Here is an 18,737-nt window from a genome sequence, read left to right on the forward strand (position 1 = left end):
AACAATTCAAGGTTTTATCGTGATTTTCAAAACCCTTGATGTTTGATGCAACGTGTTTAGTTTGGTCAGCAAAGCACATTTGCAGAATACATGTAGTCTAAATGTTGCTAAATATTCCTTTTTCCTCTAGTCTAGACAGTGGTGAACAGACGAGGTCAGGAGGCAGATTTCTGGGTAGAACCAGGAAGGGATGCAAGGCCAGGATTAACTCATTAAGCACTTTATTAAAACTGGGAATAAACTCATACAATAAACAACAAAACAGAAAATATACTTGGTCCATAAGGGGATAGGTAAACAAATCCTAAAATTAAACTAATTGAATTCAAACTCAGTTAAACTAGAATTAAGCACATTTCAATCATTTGAGATCTTTTCTCGCAGAAACACTCCTGAGCTGTGGAAACAGCAGCATCTTCACGCCACTCCTTAAAAACAGAAGAAAACTGGGCGAAACCACAATAAGACTTTAAATATCTGGATTTGAACCCTGCGACTACTTTAACTTACCAACTGCTTTTTATGGCTTTTCTGTATGAGAAATATTCAACACAGCAAGTATATGCATCAGTAGTCATGTCTAAATAATCAGTGTTCCTCTTCAAAGACACTCATAGGTTAGATATATAGAGTATTAAGGTACACACTCTGTTCTGTAAGACAGCACCTTGTAACCCCCCCCCCCCCTCCCCAACCCCCCCCACCCCCACCCATCCACATTCCCTGGGCATATTTGCAGCCTTACAGCTCAGAGACACTATTCTACTTCCTTCTGCAAACTACAAATACATCAGCTTAATCCTAGCAAAGGTCCTTCAAACTTGGTCTTCTCAAACGTGTCCGCCGACATTAATAACAAAAGGCAGGCCACGCTACTTATTAAAAGCTAACACACAGAGGAGAATAATGGTATAATAATAATAATAATGATAATGATAATAATGGAAATGGAAATGTGTTCATGTCTTTGTGACATTGTCCCAAAAGAGGTGGCGGAGAAATTTATTTCAGATCACTGAACTTCACCTGAACTATCAGAATGACCTAGCTGAAAATGGAATATTGGTGTGGAATGGAAACTTGGGGAAAATATAGCCAAACCTTTCCACTGTCACCAAGGTCAAAAAAATAAAAAATCAGGGACAGCCAATCAAATTTCACCCCCTGATGGCTGGACCCAAATACAGCGGGAGTCCCAGAGGGGAACACTGGCTGGTGTGAATTCACCCTCCAAACTGAGGAGCCGGCCCTGGACCTGGGGGGCTGTTAGACCCAGTAAAGCAGTACAGGCGTGAAGGGGGGGGGAGGTTTAGGGGGGCAAGAGGTAGCAAGAGGTCAGCCAGACGAACCCTTTCCAGGACATGAAAGGCCAAGCTGGGGGAGAGAGAGAGAGCTGCGGGGCGCCTGTACGGTTTTCTTTGGGGGGGGGGGGACCTATTGCCCCCGAGCGCATTTCCCAGAATCCTCTTCTCTCTGCGACACCTGGCTCCTAGGTGTTCCTGATGCCCAGTGCCTGCTCCAGTTCCCGCCTCCTCTGCTGCACCTGGAAGGAGAGGGGAGAGGGGGTTCAGCTCCCACAATCCCCTGCTACTCCCACAATCCCCTGCTGCGCAGAGCAGACCCCCGCTCCCTTTCCGCTCGAGCTGCGGCACTTACCGCCTAACCGCCAAGAACAGGGAGCCCCAGCCAAGCTGCCGGCTATCAACAAATCTGTGTGTTCATTAACACCCCCATGAATCTGACCAGCAGGTTCCCCAGCCAGTTACACCAGCCCAACCCCCCCGGCCTCCCCGGCCTCCCCCCCCCCCCGATTATACAGCACGAGTTACAGAAAGGAAATATATGATTACAGCTACAAAACATGGCTCCATTACCAGCAAACCACATTACACTTAAGAGAATTACTTTAGAATGCTAAAGCGAATTTGAGGCCAGAAGTGGCTTCAAACAGAAGACACAGTTCCCCTCAGCAGTCAGCCAATGGCACGAGACCAGACTGTTCCAGCGGGGTGGGGGGGTGGGGTCCAGTCACATTACCGCCCACGTGCATGTTTACTGCCACAGTAGTGTCACTGTCAGCAGCCACAGGCCTTTATGAGAGCCTGACTTAGGAGGCCGAAATAAAACGGCTCTACAGACTGCTGAGCAGCTGGAATTACTGCCACACTGCAGCCTGTTACACTGCAGGTACCCACGGAAACCAGCTGTTACAGTACCCACGGAAACCAGCTGTTACAGTAACCCACGGAAACCAGCTGTTACAGTAACCCACGGAAACCAGCTGTTACAGTAACCCACGGAAACCAGCTGTTACAGTAACCCACGGAAACCGGCTGATACGGTTACCCACGGAAACCGGTCGTTATTGTTACCCACGGAAACCAGCTGTGTAGGAAACTTGGTAACTGAGGGAAACTGCTTCATCCTAAACTCCATGAATGAAATGGAGGACTTTAAACCAGAGCTGCTGCAGTAATGCATTTAATGAGCTAACTCCTGCAACACAGAGCCGCACGTGGGGAGGAATGTGAGGAATCTGCCTCTGAAGAGTCCGAGACTTCTCTGGGGAATTTTAGCGGAATGACGGCCTGTACAGGTTCCTCCTCTCCGCCAGCGGAGATAAACAACATTACACCGTCACTCGGTCACAAGCCTGCATGACTCTGTACCCAACTACCAGTGCAGGCTCTAGCACAGTATTCACACTCCTGCACAGGTGACTCTGTACCCAACTACCAGTGCAGGCTCTAGCACAGTATTCACACTCCTGCACAGGTGACTCTGTACCCAACTCCCAGTGCAGGCTCTAGCACAGTATTCACACTCCTGCACAGGTGACTCTGTACCAACTCCAGTGCAGGCTCTAGCACAGTTCACACTCCTGCACAGGTGACTCTTAACCAACTCTCAGTGCAGGCTAGCACAGTATTCACACTCCTGCACAGGACTCTGTACCCAACCTCAGGCAGGCTCTAGACAGTATTCACACTCTGCACAGGTGACTCTGTACCAACTCCAGTGCAGGCTCTAGCACAGATCACACTCCTGCACAGGTGACTCTGTAACCAACCTCAGTGCAGGCTCTAGCACAGTATTCAACTCCTGCACAGGTGACTCTGTACCCAACTCTCAGTGCAGGCTCTAGCACAGTATTCACACTCCTGCACAGGTGACTCTGTACCCAACTCGCAGTGCAGGCTCTAGCACAGTATTCACACTCCTGCACAGGTGACTCTGACAGTTACACAAGCAGCCATGCATCTAACAGACTGGCACCCTGGGGCTGCAGCTGGGCCCTGTCTCCCAAAGCAGGATTACTGAGTTAGCTAGATAACTGCACCGAGAAAAACCCAGAGCCTTCCCAAATCTGGAACATGGACTGAGGTAAAAAGAGCCTTCCCGGGTTTTACTCAGCGCAGGTATCCAGGTAACAGAGTGACCCTGCTCCCTGAAACAGCCCAGTGCCGCCCCCGGGGAAGGACTCCAGCACAGAGCTCTGGCAGCAGCGCAGGGTGAGCAGCGCAGGGTGAGCAGCGCAGGGTGAGCAGCGCAGGGTGAGCAGCGCAGGGTGAGCAGCGCAGGGTGAGCAGCGCAGGGTGAGCAGCGCAGGGTGAGCTCAGTGAAGCCCCTGCCTCGTCTGAGCAGGTACATTCTGCGCAGGGCAGACTGGGCTCACCTGAGCAATGACAGGGCGGGGTTAGGGTGGGCGTAGTATGTGTGGGTGGGGCCAGTGCATGTGACCAGGGTTAGTGCAGGGGCTGAGTTAGTGTTGGGGGTGGGGTTAGTGTGTGAGCGGGGCTTGTGTGTGTGGGGTCAGACTGTGTGGGTGGGGCCAGTGGGCGGGGCTTGTGTGTGTGGGGTCAGAGTGTGTGGGCGGGGCCAGTGTGTGTGGGCGGGGCCAGTGGGCGGGGCTCACCTTGGAGTAGAAATAGCGGCAGACGGCCTCCTGGGCCCAGGGCTGGAAGTAGAACTCAGCCATCCGCTCCTCCTCCGGGTTCCCCACCACATCCGTCATCGTCTGCAACAACACGACACACACCACATACACCTTTACACCTGCGCACCTTACACACACACCTTTACACCTCACACACACCTTTACACCTGCGCACCTTACACACACACCTTTACACCTCACACACACCTTTACACCTGCGCACCTTACACACACACCTTTACACCTCACACACACCTTTACATCTTACACACACACCTCTACACCTGTGCACCTTACACACACACCTTTACACCTCACACACACCTTTACACCTGTGCACCTTACACACACACCTTTACACCTGCGCACCTTACACACACACCTTTACACCTCACACACACCTTTACACCTGCGCACCTTACACACACACCTTTACACCTGCGCACCTTACACACACACCTTTACACCTCACACACCTTTACACCTGCGCACCTTAAACACACACCTTTACACCTCACACACACCTTTACACCTGTGCACCTTACACACACACCTTTACACCTGCGCACCTTACACACACACCTTTACACCTCACACACACCTTTACACCTGTGCACCTTACACACACACCTTTACACCTGCGCACCTTACACACACACCTTCACACCTCACACACACCTTTACACCTGTGCACCTTACACACACACACCTTTACACCTGCGCACCTTACACACACACCTTTACACCTCACACACACCTTTACACCTGCGCACCTTACACACACACCTTTACACACCACACACACCTTTACACCTGCGCACCTTACACACACACCTTTACACCTGCGTACATCACCTCACACGTGAAATGTGTTGTATGTTGTCTTGCATGTTATGTTTTGTTAACGTTATGTTATCAGTAACCCTGTGTGCTACTCCCTAAAACAGGGTGAAACAGGGTCTGTCCACATCCCCCTCACCCCTCCCTGCAGCCCCCGCCCCCAGTGGGACACCGTGTGAAACAGTAGCCATGGCACAGTTTCACAATCAAAGAAAGAAAAAAGAAAAACAATGAACCTTGTACCCTGCTGGCTGGACAGTTTAGCTCACTGCATTTCCCCCTCTCTCTCTCTCTGTCCCTCTCTCTTTCTCTCTCGATCTCTCTGTCCCTCTCTCTTTCTCTCTCGATCTCTCTTTCCTTCTCTCCTACTCTCTCTCTCTCTCTCTCTCTCTCTCTCTGTCCCACTCTCCCTCTCTCTCTCTTTTCCTCAGTTTGTATGTACTGAAAGCAGCTCAGTGATTGGCCAGCGGCTGCCACTGTTTAAGGAGGAACTGAAGCAGCCAAAACAGCCCAGGGTGCAGAGTGTGCTCGAGTCGTTGTGGGGGGGGGGCACACACTGCTGGCCTTTGTTCCGTTTCTCATCGTATTCCCCGCATGGCCCCCCACACAGCTGAACCCGACCCACGGCCCGTTTCAGAACCGGGGTGGGAATGCGTTAAGGGGAATTATGGGAAATGTAGTACCTTGAGGTCCCTGCACTGTGACTGCAGCCAGTCGTTGATGAAGCCCTGTGGATCTCTGGCGAAGCTCAGCATGAACTCCCTCTGTGTCTTCAGCTGGTTTATGGTCTCGATCGTCTCATGGATCTGTGGAGAGCAAGAACAGCGAGCTCCAATCAGCACGCTCCAACCATCATGCACCAATCAGTGTGCTCCAATCAGAACGCTCCAATCAGCGAGCTCCAATCAGCACGCTCGCTCTGACCAGCATGCTCCAATCAGCACGTCACACACAGGACTGCAGTCAATCAGCACCTTTACCTAACGCACAGCAGTCACTGACTGACTGACTGACTCAGACTAACTGACTCAAACTCACAGTAACAGTCACTGGACATGACAGGAATAAAGAACCAGTAAAATTAATCCCAGTCATCTCCAGTAGGGAAAGGAGACTAATGGCAGGTGGACCCAGTGCTGGTATCTAGATCTAAAGGTGTAAAATCAGAGAGCGGTACTAACATGTCCAGCCCAGGTACGTTCTGAGGGTTATTCCTGCTTTGGGCTGCAGTCATTAAAAACTGCTTCACTGAGCCTGCCTTTCATTCTTCAATTTGCTTTTTTTGACTATACCACACACACACACACACACACACACACACACACACAGCCAGACACACAGACATACAGACAGACGTGCACACAGACAGACACACACACACACACAGACATGCACACATACGCACACAGCCAGACACACAGACATTCACAGACAGACAGACAGACGTGCACACAGACAGACACACACACACACAGACACACAGCCTAGAACTAGCTGGACCAGCATGAAAAGCAGTCAGACCAGCACAATAGAGCTCTGTGTTGCTGTACTGGCTGCAGGAAGCAGCCGCACTCTTGGATCTCATTACACAACAAAAACAAAGTAGGGGCAGTGGAAGCAGGGAAGGGGGAGGGTGCACTGCGGGGGAGCAGGGGGCTGCGGAGATGGGGGCACAGAGAGGGGTGTTGGGAGATGGGGCACAGAGAGGGGGTGTTGGGGATGGGGCACAGAGAGGGGTGTTGGGGAGATGGGGGCACAGAGAGGGGGTGTTGGGGAGATGGGGGCACAGAGAGGGGGTGTTGGGGAGATGGGGGCACAGATAGGGGGTGGTGGGGGAGCGGACCTTGTTGTCCAGCCCAGCGATCTCCTGCTGGCTGGCAGTGGACAGCAGGAAGGAGTTCATCTGCGTCTTGAGCGTGTCGTCCACCTCCACGTCGATGTCATAGCAGGCCGTCTTCTTCTGGTCATTCGGGTCCACACTGACACACAGGAGACAGGCTCAGTCTGCTGCAACAGCGCCACTCGGAGGATTACTCCAGAAACACACCCTTTACAATTAAAACGCTAACGAGTCGCCACGAAGCACGCGCTCTAAATGCTGTCGAGCTGAGCGCAGTAGTGAAATAGTTAAATCCCATCTATAAAGATCAGTGACTTTGTCCACTACTGATCCAAAGCAAAAACATGACACAGACAGACCAGAGTGTGTATGGGGAGGTCAAAGGTCACCTGATGATGTGGTTGATGATGATTGGTTCAGGAGGCATCAGCAGGGCATGCAGACGCTGAGGGATCTCTGAGAACTTCATTCTGTGAGTCTCAAATATCTGCAAACAGCAGAACAACGTCAGCTTCCAACACTGCATCCCAACGCCCCCACACTGCACCCCAACGCCCCCACACTGCACCCCAACGCCCACACACTGTACCCCAACGCCCACACACTGCACCCCAACACCCCACACTGCACCCCAACACCCCCACACTGCACCCCAACACCCCTACACTGCACCCCAACGCCCACACACTGCACCCCAACACCCCCACACTGCAACCCAACACCCGCACACTACACCCCAACGCCCACACACTGTACCCCAACACCCACACACTGCACTCCAACGCCCACACACTGTACCCCAACACCCAACACTACACCCCAACACTGCAACCCAACGCCCACACACTGTACCCCAACACCCACACACTGCACCCCAACACCCCCACACTGCAACCCAACGCCCACACACTGTACCCCAACACCCACACACTGCACCCCAACACCCCCACACTGCAACCCAACACCCACACACTGCACCCCAACACCCACACACTGCACCCCAACACCCACACACTGCACCCCAACACCCCCACACTGAAACCCAACACCCGCACACTACACCCCAACACCCAAATAGTCACACAGGGGTTTACCTGCTGCAGGTACTTGTCGCAGTTGATGAACTCTCTCTCGTGGGGGTCCTGCAGCTTGTGGGTCTTGACGTACTGCCACAGGGCCTGGATGATGACGGGCCGGGTCTGCGTGTGGATCCCCAGCATGCGGGCCAGGCGGGGGTCCAGCTTAAACTGGGGGGGCTGGGGGGCGGGGGGGAGGAGAGGGAGGGAGAAACAGAATGAGGCAGAGAAAACGGACGTAGCAGGAGAATGGTTTACGGAGAGAAGCATAAAGGGGAAAGGCATAGCACAGCATTTCAAAACGCCATGCTCAGGTCTGTCACGATATGATTCATATCACGACGGAGGGGGATGTCCTGACTGAGCAGAGCACCTGGTAATCGAGCATGAGCAGCACGGTGCAGCGAACCCCCACGTCCCCCGGCCTCTTCACCTGGAACCCATCCGTCTCCTGAGTGCTGGGAGTCCTGTGCCACTGGGGGGGGGGGGGGGCAGAGAGAGAGGGGGAAGAGGAGGAGTGAGAGAGAGGGAGGGGGTGAGAGGGAGGGAGACAGAGAGAGAGAGACAGAACGAGGGGAGAGGTTTAAAAAAGAAAGAAAGAAGAGTGTTAACATTCTGGACACGCTTGAAGCCCTGAAGACTCACTGCGATTTAAAGCATTAAAAGCAGAGAGCTCAACCCAGAGAAAAGCAGGGCTTAAAAACAGAATCGTATTTCTGTTCCTTTTCTCCCCACCCCTAAAACACTGAAACCAGCCTAGTAGCCCGTCTCAGAACACCCATTACCTTTGTGACCATGTTTCCGACACTAATAATAAACATGTGAAGTGTTAGTTATTATTTATGCAGCCAGCAGTTGTTCTCTGATATGCTCGTGACACCTGATGGTCGTATTAATCATGACTGCCTGTATAAACCCCCCCCCCACCAAACACCACCCCCCAGTTTAGAAAAAGAAACTCATGGATGGTGAAAAACACAGTGGGCAGACAATACCACAGTGCATTAGCACTGAGTAACTGGGCACAGGGAGTACAGCACATCGACAAAACAGAACATGGCATAATAGGCAGTTAGAATCGCTCTTTGATGTAGGGAATGACAGGGAAATCCCGTCGGAAAAGACAAACTCTGCAACGGCTCACAGCAGCACGATCTGGCTCCAGGCATTTTGCGAGGTGTGGGGCAGCAGCAGCTGCAGAGGGGATTTAAATACAGGCTTCACAAACAGCCTAAATCACATCAAACACCTGAGCATGAAGGGACGGGAACGCCAACACGATCCACGCCGAGCGGTACGAACCAGCCCTGTTTGCGCTAACAAATCCACCGAGACGAGCAGAGCAGCCCCACGTTAAAAATGAGAGGAAGCCCTTCGCTTTATCGACCGCGCGGTGGCTGGGGGCGGGACTCGCTGCAATAACACGCACTGACGGGCCTACTCATCTTCAGTAAGAGAACCAAGGGCATAGACTATAGCCTATGCAAAATATCACCACCATGATATAAGCCTAAATAAAATGGGTCTTATGTTGTCTTCCTCGACTTCTACCTAGAAAACTGGCCACGATACGCTCTCCCTGAACAGCAACCAGCTACCGGACAAGGTGTGCCTTGGGCTGCTTCACCCATGCTTTTCCCCCATGGGAACGCTCCTTTAGGAAAGAGGGGTACACACCTCCACCAGGTGGTTGTCGGGTCCGTACAGGTCCTTGTCCAGCTCGATCACGAGCGATTTGAAGAAGGAGGAGAACTTCCTCTTCTGCTTGGTGGCCTCGTACTTGGACACGGTGGCCTGTGGGGGGGGGGCACACAGAACAGACATCCTGCACTGCGGAACTCTGCAGGTACAGCACAATCATCTTACAGCTTCTCATATACACTTCCATATGCTGGAAATGTACAAGTCAGAAACCCTAAAGATGATCATAACAACCAATCATCATTCACCTGTTACTGTAGTACAATATTCACCAGGGCTGCCCTACCCTGTTCCTGGAGATCTACCGTCCTGCAGGTTTTCAATCCAACCCTAATACAGCACATCTCACTCAACAGCCAGAGATCTCACTGAGGTGCTAATTAGTAGAGTCAGGTGGGCCATATTAGGGCCGAAATGAAAGCCTACAGGATGGGAGAGCTCCAGGAGCAGGGCTGGGCAGCCTGGATATGGACCAATCAGCTGCAGACTGTCGGCAGACTGTCGACAGTAACGTTCTGTGCTCTTCAGAAGTGTGAGAAGCTCAGGTATGCTTCAGGTGCGTTTAATCTCCCCTGGGGGGGTACAGGCACCCCCCCCCCCCCCAAGGCAGTCCGCGTCACTCACGTCCTCCAGCAGCCGCCCCTCCACGCGGAGCTCCCATGATGCAACAGTGCCCTCGCTGTCTTCGGCGTCCGCCTTGGCAGGGTTGAAGGTGTTGGAGATGAAAATGCGGAGCTTGCGCTTTTGCTGAAATACAGACACAGGAAGAGCTTCAGACGGGAGGGGTGGGGGGTGGCGGCTGAAGGTGGAGGGAGACAGGGTTTGAGAAAAAAAGGGGGGAGAGAGGGACAGCATTTGGGGGTGAGAGACAGGGTTTGGGGGTGAAAGATGGGTTGAGGGAAGGGGTGGTAGAGACAGGGTTTGGGGTGGGAGGGGGGTGAGAGACAGGGTTTGGGGGTGGGGTGGGGGCAGAGACAGGGTTTGGGGCAAAGGGGAGGGGGGTAGAGACAGGGTTTGGAGTGAGATGGGTTTGGGGAGGGGAGAGAGGGTTTGGGGGTGAGATGGGGTTTGGGGTGGGGTGGGGGTAGAGACAGGGTTTGGGGAGGGGAGAGACAGGGTTTGGGGGTGAGGGGAGGAAAGAGACAGGGTTTGGGGGTGAGGGGGGTGGTGAGATGGGGTTTGGGGGTGAGGGGGATTAGAGACAGGGTTTGGGGGTGAGATGGGTTTGGGGGTGAGGGGGATTAGAGACAGGGTTTGGGGGTGAGATGGGGTTTGGGGGTGAGGGGGATTAGAGACAGGGTTTGGGGGTGAGGGGGATTAGAGACAGGGTTTGGGGGTGAGGGGAGGGGAGAGACGGGGTTTGGGGGTGAGGGGGATTAGAGACAGGGTTTGGGGGTGAGAAACAGGGTTTGGGGTGAGGGGAGGGGAGAGACGGGGTTTGGGGGTGAGGGGGATTATAGACAGGGTTTGGGGGTGAGATGGGGTTTGGAGAGGGGAGAGACAGGGTTTGGGGGTGAGATGGGGTTTGGGGGTGAGGGGGATTTGGGGAGGGGAGAGATGGGGTTTGGGGGTGAGAAACAGGGTTTGGGGGTGAGGAGAGGGGAGAGACGGGGCTCTCCATGCCTTTATGGGTCTCTTGAGCGCCTCCTGGATGTCCAGCCGCTTGCGCATGATGGTCTGATCCAGCTTCCGCTCAAATGTCAGCAGGTCCATGTAGGCCTGAGACTCCGGGACCAGCTCCCTGATCTACAGAGAGAGAGCGTTACTTTACCCTGACTACATACACTATACACACACTATACACACAGAGCTCCCTGATCTACAGAGAGAGAGTTACTGTACCCCAAATATATACAACATACACACACTATACACACACAGCTCCCTGATCTACAGAGAGAGAGTTACTGTACCCCAAATATATACAATATACACACACTATACACACAGAGCTCCCTGATCTACAGAGAGAGAGTTACTGTACCCCAAATATATACAATATACACACACTATACACACAGAGCTCCCTGATCTACAGAGAGAGAGTTACTGTACCCCAAATATATACAATATACACACACTATACACACAGAGCTCCTGATCTACAGATAGGAAGTTACTGTACCCCAAATATATACAATATACACACACTATACACACAGAGCTCCTGATCTACAGATAAAAAGTAACTATACCCCAAATATATACAATATACACACACTATACACACAGAGCTCCCTGATCTACAGAGAGAGGGTGTTACTTTACCCCAACTATATACACTATACACACACAATACACCCTCAGAGAGCTCTCTGATCTCCAGAGAGCGTTACTTTACCCTGTCTACATACACTATACACACACACACACACATACACTAACCACACACAATATACACTATACACACAGAGCTCCCTGATCTAGAGTTACTGTACCCCAACTATATACACTATACACACAATAAACACGCACAAACCACACACACGCACACAATATAAATACACATACACTACACACACAGCTCCCTGATCTAGAGTTATTGTATACTATAAACATACACTATACACAAACACACGTGTGCACACACAGAAGGGTCCTCATCCATTTCCTGAAAAGGTCAAAGGTCAACACTCACCCTCTGAGGTAGAATCTTATCGGCCATCTTCTTCTTCTTGGCACTGTGGAGACACAGGATGGGGAGACGCTGGGTTAGAGCTCGGGGAGCGAGACGCTGGGTTAGAGCTGGGGGAGCGAGACGCTGGGTTAGCGCTCGGGGAGCGAGACGCTGGGTTAGAGCTTGGGGAGCGAGACGCTGGGTTAGAGCTCGGGGAGCGAGACGCTGGGTTAGAGCTTGGGGAGCGAGACGCTGGGTTAAAAATCTCTTTCCACTGACTTCAGCAACTTGTTAACTCTGCTGTTGTCTAAGTAAGTGAGAGGGAAGGAAAACGTAACTGACTCGACAGGACAGGTGGTTTTACAGACTGAAACGGCCCCCCACCCCGGTGAAGTGTGTGATGTTGGGCGTGGGGTGGGGGGATGGGAGGGTCCCGGGACTCTTACTGTTGGTTTCGGTTCTGGACGGCCTGCTGCTGGACCTGCTGCATCTGTGGGGGGGTGGGCCGTTTCCGGGAGGGGTCCATGCCAGGCATCCCGGGACGGGACATGGGGCTAGAACCGTAGCCGGGGGGACCCATCGCCGGACCCTGGGGGGTCATGCGGGCTCCCGGAGGCATCCCGGGTCTCTGGGGGGGGCACAAAGAAATCTGGGATCACCTTTGGGGGGGGGGGGGGGACTGTACTGCTGGAAAAGGGAAACTGCTTATAAGCTGAACACTGCAGTTTACACTCCGACACACATTTACACCCACACCTGAGAACTGCCTCTGAGTCCTCACTGCACCTGCAACAGAATCTCTCTCACACACACACACTCACACACACACACACACATACACACACACTCCCTTCAGCCAACACACATTTACATCAACTCAAACCACTGTCCCCAGTGTGTACCGGCACCAGAAGCACACACACGTCGCCCCAATTCACTTGTCTCTCAGATTTTGTTTACCTTTTGTAGTATCTTTATTTTTAATGTGATGTGTTATAAGGACAAGCATTGGACATGAGCATAAGCTACTATAAATGTTATGATTCAAGTGCCTATACTACCCTCTACTGGCATGAAGGTCACCAGCCTGTCCTAGTTCATTTTCTCTTTGGACTGGGTGCTGTATTATGGTATAACATTGTAAAAAAATAATTAATTAATAAAACAAAAAAAACGAAAGAACATCAAAACAGTTACCTAACAGATGCAGTATACCCCAACAGTAAAGAGAGAAAGAAAAAGTTAATTGATTAGCTCTAGGACATGACCAACATTCCCTGGGCGGAGTCTCAGGTAGTGACATCACACACAGAGGAGCCAGGAGCAGGCAGAAAGCGGAACTGAGCATGTGCACCCCCCCACCCACGATTAGGACAATACACTATACACACACACTATACACTATACACACACACACGCTATACATACAATACACTATACGCACACACTACACACATACTCTATACAAACGCTCTATACACACACTATAAACACATACACACAATCTATACACTATACATACACACACACACACTACATTACATTACAGGCATTTACACGCTCTTATCCAGAGCGACGTACAACAAGTGCAGCCCGCCAGCACGGGCTCTCTCTCTCTCTCTCGGCCCGAGAGGCAGACTCCCGCGGCGGCGCTCAAGGCCAGGCCCGGCGTGCCGAACATCCTTTACACCCGCTAGCGCCGCGGTAACGCCACCAATACAAAAGAGCGGGGGGGGGGGGGGGGGGGGGTCCTTTATTGCGCACATATTCAGCATAGACAGCAGCCGTGTGCACACACTTCAGCTCCGGAGACACGCCGTGCTCAGCTTCAGCTCCGGAGACACACTGTGCTCAGCTTCAGCTCCGGAGACACACTGTGCTCAGCTTCAGCTCCGGAGACACACTGTGCTCAGCTTCAGCTCCGGAGACACACTGTGCTCAGCTTCAGACATTAGTCACGCTGTGAACTTCTGCAGGAAGCATTCACAGCTCCTGCGCCAGGGCACGGAGGGCCGGGTATGAATGATATGCACTCACATGGAGGCATGCGCACGCCTTCCTGACCCGTTACCGTCCAGAGACAGCTGTGCGTTCTGAGCACGCTCCGCATAAACACTTCACACTGATGTCCCAAAGTCAAGTCACACTCAAGGGCATCCACACAGTGAGCAGACATAATATGCATTATATCTGACAAACGTTCAAAAGAAACATATTCAACAACATAGGACAGAGTGTGGCACAGTGGGTAAGGAACTGCGCTTGTAACCGAAAGGTCGCAGGTTCGATTCCCGGTAAGGACACTGCCGTTGTACCCTTGAGCAAGGTACTTAACCTGCATTGCTTCAGTATATATCCAGCTGTATAAATGGATACAATGTAAAGTGCTATGTAAAAAGTTGTGTAAGTCGCTCTGGATAAGAGCGTCTGCTAAATGCCTGTAATGTAATGTAATGTAATGTAATGTAATGTAAAAGAAGTGACCGTGTTTAAAGTAGAGCTACGCCATGTGCTCGGCTTTATGACCCTTCCTCAGCTGGAAGCCATTTTAAGCAGTTTGAACATTATCCCGCCTGGACTACTGCAACTCTCTTCTGGCTGGACTACCGGCATCTGCCACCAGACCCCTGCAGCTCATTCAGAATGCAGCGGCTCGTCTGGTCTTCAACCTCCCCAGACACTCCCACGTCACTCCCCTGCTCACTACCCTCCACTGGCTGCCTGTTATAGCTTGCATAAAATTTAAAACATTGGTCCTAGCATACCAGGCAGTCAAGGGATCAGCCCCAGCATACCTCCACAAGATATTCAAACCCTACATGCCAGCCAGATCCCTCCGTTCTGCTACCTCAGGACGCCTAGCACCTCCCCCTCTTCGCACCTGCACTTCCAGAACACGTCTCCTGTCTGTTCTGGCCCCACGATGGTGGAATGACCTCCCTGTGGAGGTCAGAACAGCTGAGACTGTGACCCATTTCAAACGACGACTGAAGACCCACCTCTTCAGGCTGCACCTCTCCCCATCCCTCCCTTCCCCCCTGCAAATGACTAAACTTAGGGTTGTAACTAGGCAGCTGTTTCATAGGTGACTTAGGCACATCAACTGTCTTAACGACTACTTGTATTTTTATTTATTATTATTTTTATTTTTCCATAGATTGCGTTGTTGCCGTTCTCGTTGTTAGTGTTAATCAGTTTAACCATCAGGGTCCAAGTTGAACTATGCGGTTGTTCCCTGTACTTGGACCGGTACTTCTCTCTAGGGGTTTCGTCATACTTGTTCCTGGTTATGGTTATACACTTTGTTGTATGTCGCTCTGGATAAGAGCGTCTGCCAAATGCCTGTAATGTAATGTAATGTAATGAACACCCGCTGTGAGCTGTGAGCTGTGAGCTCACCCTGAAGCATCTACAGTTTAAGGGACAGGTGGAGTTAGTTACAGGAACAGGAGCATTCAGAGTCTGAGGAACAGAAAGAATGCAGACTGTGTTCAGAAGAGAACCTACAGCAGGGAGGGAGGGAAAGAGGGAGGGAGACAGAGACAGAAACAGAGAGAGACCGTAAATATAGAGTGCAGTGAAAAAGTATTTGCCCCCCTTCCTGATTTCCTCTACTACTGCATATGTCATACTGAATGGTTTCAGATCATTAGACAAAATGTGATTAGACAAAACTAAGTAAACACAAAACACATTTTTAAAAATTATTATTACGATTATTTAATGAAAAGCTATCAAACACCCATATCACCCACATGAAAAAGTAATTGATCCCCTTAGTTAATCAACCAATTAACCAAATTGAATTGATAATTATGTTCAACTGACAGAACACAGGGTTAACTGCACCCAGCCCTGTTGAATCTAAACCTCACTCATACTGAACCTTACCATCAGAGTGAAGTAGTCACCACAAAGTTTCTACAGGCACACCATGCCATGATCAAAAGATTCACACGAGATGGTGACAAAAGGACTTGAAATATATCAGACTGGAAAGAGTTACAAAGCCATTTTTAAGGCTCTGGACTCAATGAGAGCCATTATCTCCAAATTGAGAACACTTGGATTTCACAGATGAGTCAAAGTGGAACTTTTTGGATGTCACAAGAAAATACAGCATTTCACTGTAAAAGCATCATGCCAACAGTCAAATGTGGTAGTGGTGGTGGTGTGATGGTATGGGGATGCTTCGGTGCCTTGTGACCTGGACAACTTGCCATTATTGAAGCAACCATGAATTCTGCTCTGTACCAGAAAATTCTTGGGGAGAATGTCTGGACATCTGACCGTGAGCTGAAGCTAAAGTGTAACTGGGTTATGCAGCAAGACAATGAACTGAAATACAAATGCAAGTCCATCTGATTGGTTGAAAAGAAATTAAATTCAAGTTTTGGAGTGGCCTAGTCAAAGTCCTGACTTGAACCCAACAGAGATGTTGTGGCAGGACCTGAAATGAGAAGTTCATGTCTGGAAACCTACAAATGTGTCTGAATGAATGCAGTTCTGATTTCTGAGCAATAAGAGTGGGCTAAATTACCTCCACAGCGATGTGAAACACTGATATCAAATTATAGGAAGCGTTTGGTTTCAAGTATTGCTGCTAAAGTTGGTGCAACCATTAATGCGTGATATGGGTGTTTCATAAATGAAATAATTTGAAAATTGTGTTTTGAGAGAAAGTACGGCATGAGAGAGAGAGAGAGAGAGTGTGTATTTCCTGCCAACAAAGCACGTTGGATTTGAATCTGAAGGAAACAGAGTAGGTAGGGAGGGAGGAAAATGAGGGAGGGAGGGAAGGAGGACAAAGAGGAAAGTAACTTCTGTCATCTAAAGTTAGCGCGCATTCAACAGCTAGAGAGGAGAGATGTGTAAACGGTTACGACTTGCCAGATTTTCGGCAAAACCGGTAAGTACACTGAAGCATTTTACATTCCACTGTCTGATGGAGATTAAAACTGCGCAAAAGTAACTTACTTTCAATAAAACCGTGCGCTTAATGCCGCGAGGAACAAATAGCTCGGACGTAATCAAACCGGACATTCACTTTATCTACCGCTAGAAACCAAGGCTGCAACACTGTAGAGCGCCAATTCTACTGGAAAATAACGCGTATTTAATGTTCAGCAGGGCTGGAAGTCGTCGATGCATTTTTGTACTAAACTGAAACACGGTTAATTAACGAGTAACTGTGACCAATGCCACTCCAGTGCAACAAAACGCCTGCATCAACTTCGTGCAGCGAGGGAACGGGCTATCGGCGCGAGTTAGCCCGCTGAAGACAAGTTCCTATATCTGCCATAGCAAGTTAGCGAGGCCCAACTACATATTTAAGATGTTCTTGTGACGGTTGCGATTCTCACATTTAATTCCCCCTCCCCCTGCCTACCCATCCCACCCGTCCCCTCACGACTACTCTTTTGTTCCTCGGCGTTGAGTCCTACCGGGTATCCAGGGCCTGGCATCGGTGACCGGTAAAGGTGATTTTGCGGTCCAGAGGAAGGCCCCATTCTACCGGACGGAGTTCCCGGACCCATGCCCGGCGGCCCACCGACTCCCGGTGGTCCAGTCCCCGCGCCCATGCCTCCGCCGCCGCCACCTGGAGCTGCTTGAAAACCTCCGCGGCTTGCCATCTTCTCCCGGCTAACCAGCCGGTCGCTCGCTGGAGATCTCGCGAGAATATCGCGAGATCGGTGCGATGCCAGGATGTTCGGTTCTCGAGGGAAAACTCTGCGGGAGCTGCGCACATGCGCCGCAGAATCCGCCGATTCGTGATGCAAACTCATCATGTACTTACGTCAGATAGCCACCTGATGGCGGACGCTCCCTTCGAACGCCATTAGCTACACCGGCAAAAAAAGGTCAAGGACAGCCCTGGAAATTGTGGAAATAACATCTTATTTAAAACTGAGCTATTATGTTATTGAAATTCCGCAAGATATACACGAACTGTATATACAATGTAAGATAAATATCAATTCTGTAGCAATAATAACGTTTTAATAATGTATTAAATACAAGAACGTAAATGACAGCACTATAGTTCCACAATTGACCGGCTGTCGTGTAAATTTAATATTTGGTTGGCTGTTTCAAGTGCGTTTTTTTAATTAAACAAGCACACAAATCAATTTAACTGTGTTGAAAGGCTGACACTGTATATATCTCTGTTTGTGTCTACTTGTGACTGTGGAATGTAAGTCAATGCTCTATTACTCCACTGTTTTCAATTACCAATGCTGATTTTTACATCAGCATTACAATGTTCAATTAAGAACATTCAAATCACAATTGTGTGATTGTATACCTTAGGATTAATGAAGGAGTGTTTGCTGAAGTACTTGAGATTTCTTTTTTTTTTTCTTTTTCTTTTATTTTACCATGGTATCAAATTAGGGCACATAGATGGTAAGGAACTGGGCTTGTAACTAAAAGGTCATAGGTTTGATTCCTGGGTCACAGATTTGATTCCTGGGTAGGACACTGCCATTGTACCTTTGAGCAAGGTACTTAATCTGCATTGCTTCAGTATATATCCAGCTGTATAAATGGATGCAATGTAAATGCTGTGTAAAAACGTTGTGTAACCCACTCTGGATAAGAGCGTCTGCTAAATGCCTGTGATGTATTGTGGAATTTCATTGGGACTGGTATTGACTACCAAAGTTTTGGTTTTGTGACATCCCTACCTGTGACTGTGATAGACCGAAGCCTGGTTCACATAGC

At 50.3% G+C, this 18,737-nt stretch overlaps 1 protein-coding gene across 2 annotated transcripts; it reads right to left on the minus strand.

Moving 5' to 3' along the window:
- Window positions 1–204: 204 nt before the first annotated feature.
- Window positions 205–17,760, minus strand: LOC135235152 (SWI/SNF-related matrix-associated actin-dependent regulator of chromatin subfamily D member 1). 2 transcript variants are annotated; one of them, XR_010324296.1, is made up of 14 exons: window positions 17,456–17,760; window positions 12,458–12,639; window positions 12,033–12,075; window positions 11,018–11,140; window positions 10,019–10,141; window positions 9,371–9,487; window positions 8,067–8,168; window positions 7,712–7,873; window positions 7,007–7,104; window positions 6,621–6,756; window positions 5,461–5,583; window positions 3,917–4,018; window positions 1,256–1,543; window positions 205–1,212 (listed from the first exon to the last, which is right to left on the minus strand). XR_010324296.1 is itself a non-coding variant. In XM_064300384.1 (13 exons), the coding sequence occupies exons 1-13, from the start codon at window positions 17,642–17,644 to the stop codon at window positions 1,490–1,492; spliced, it is 1,554 nt and encodes a 517-aa protein (XP_064156454.1). In that variant the 5' UTR covers window positions 17,645–17,760; the 3' UTR covers window positions 205–1,489. The 2 variants fall into 2 exon arrangements, 1 of the variants encoding a protein (XP_064156454.1); XM_064300384.1 differs by having other exon boundaries at window positions 205–1,543.
- Window positions 17,761–18,737: the final 977 nt, after the last annotated feature.

The sequence above is a fragment of the Anguilla rostrata genome, chromosome 11, assembly GCF_018555375.3.
Source record: "Anguilla rostrata isolate EN2019 chromosome 11, ASM1855537v3, whole genome shotgun sequence".
In the NCBI taxonomy this organism is placed as follows: Eukaryota; Metazoa; Chordata; class Actinopteri; order Anguilliformes; family Anguillidae; genus Anguilla; species Anguilla rostrata.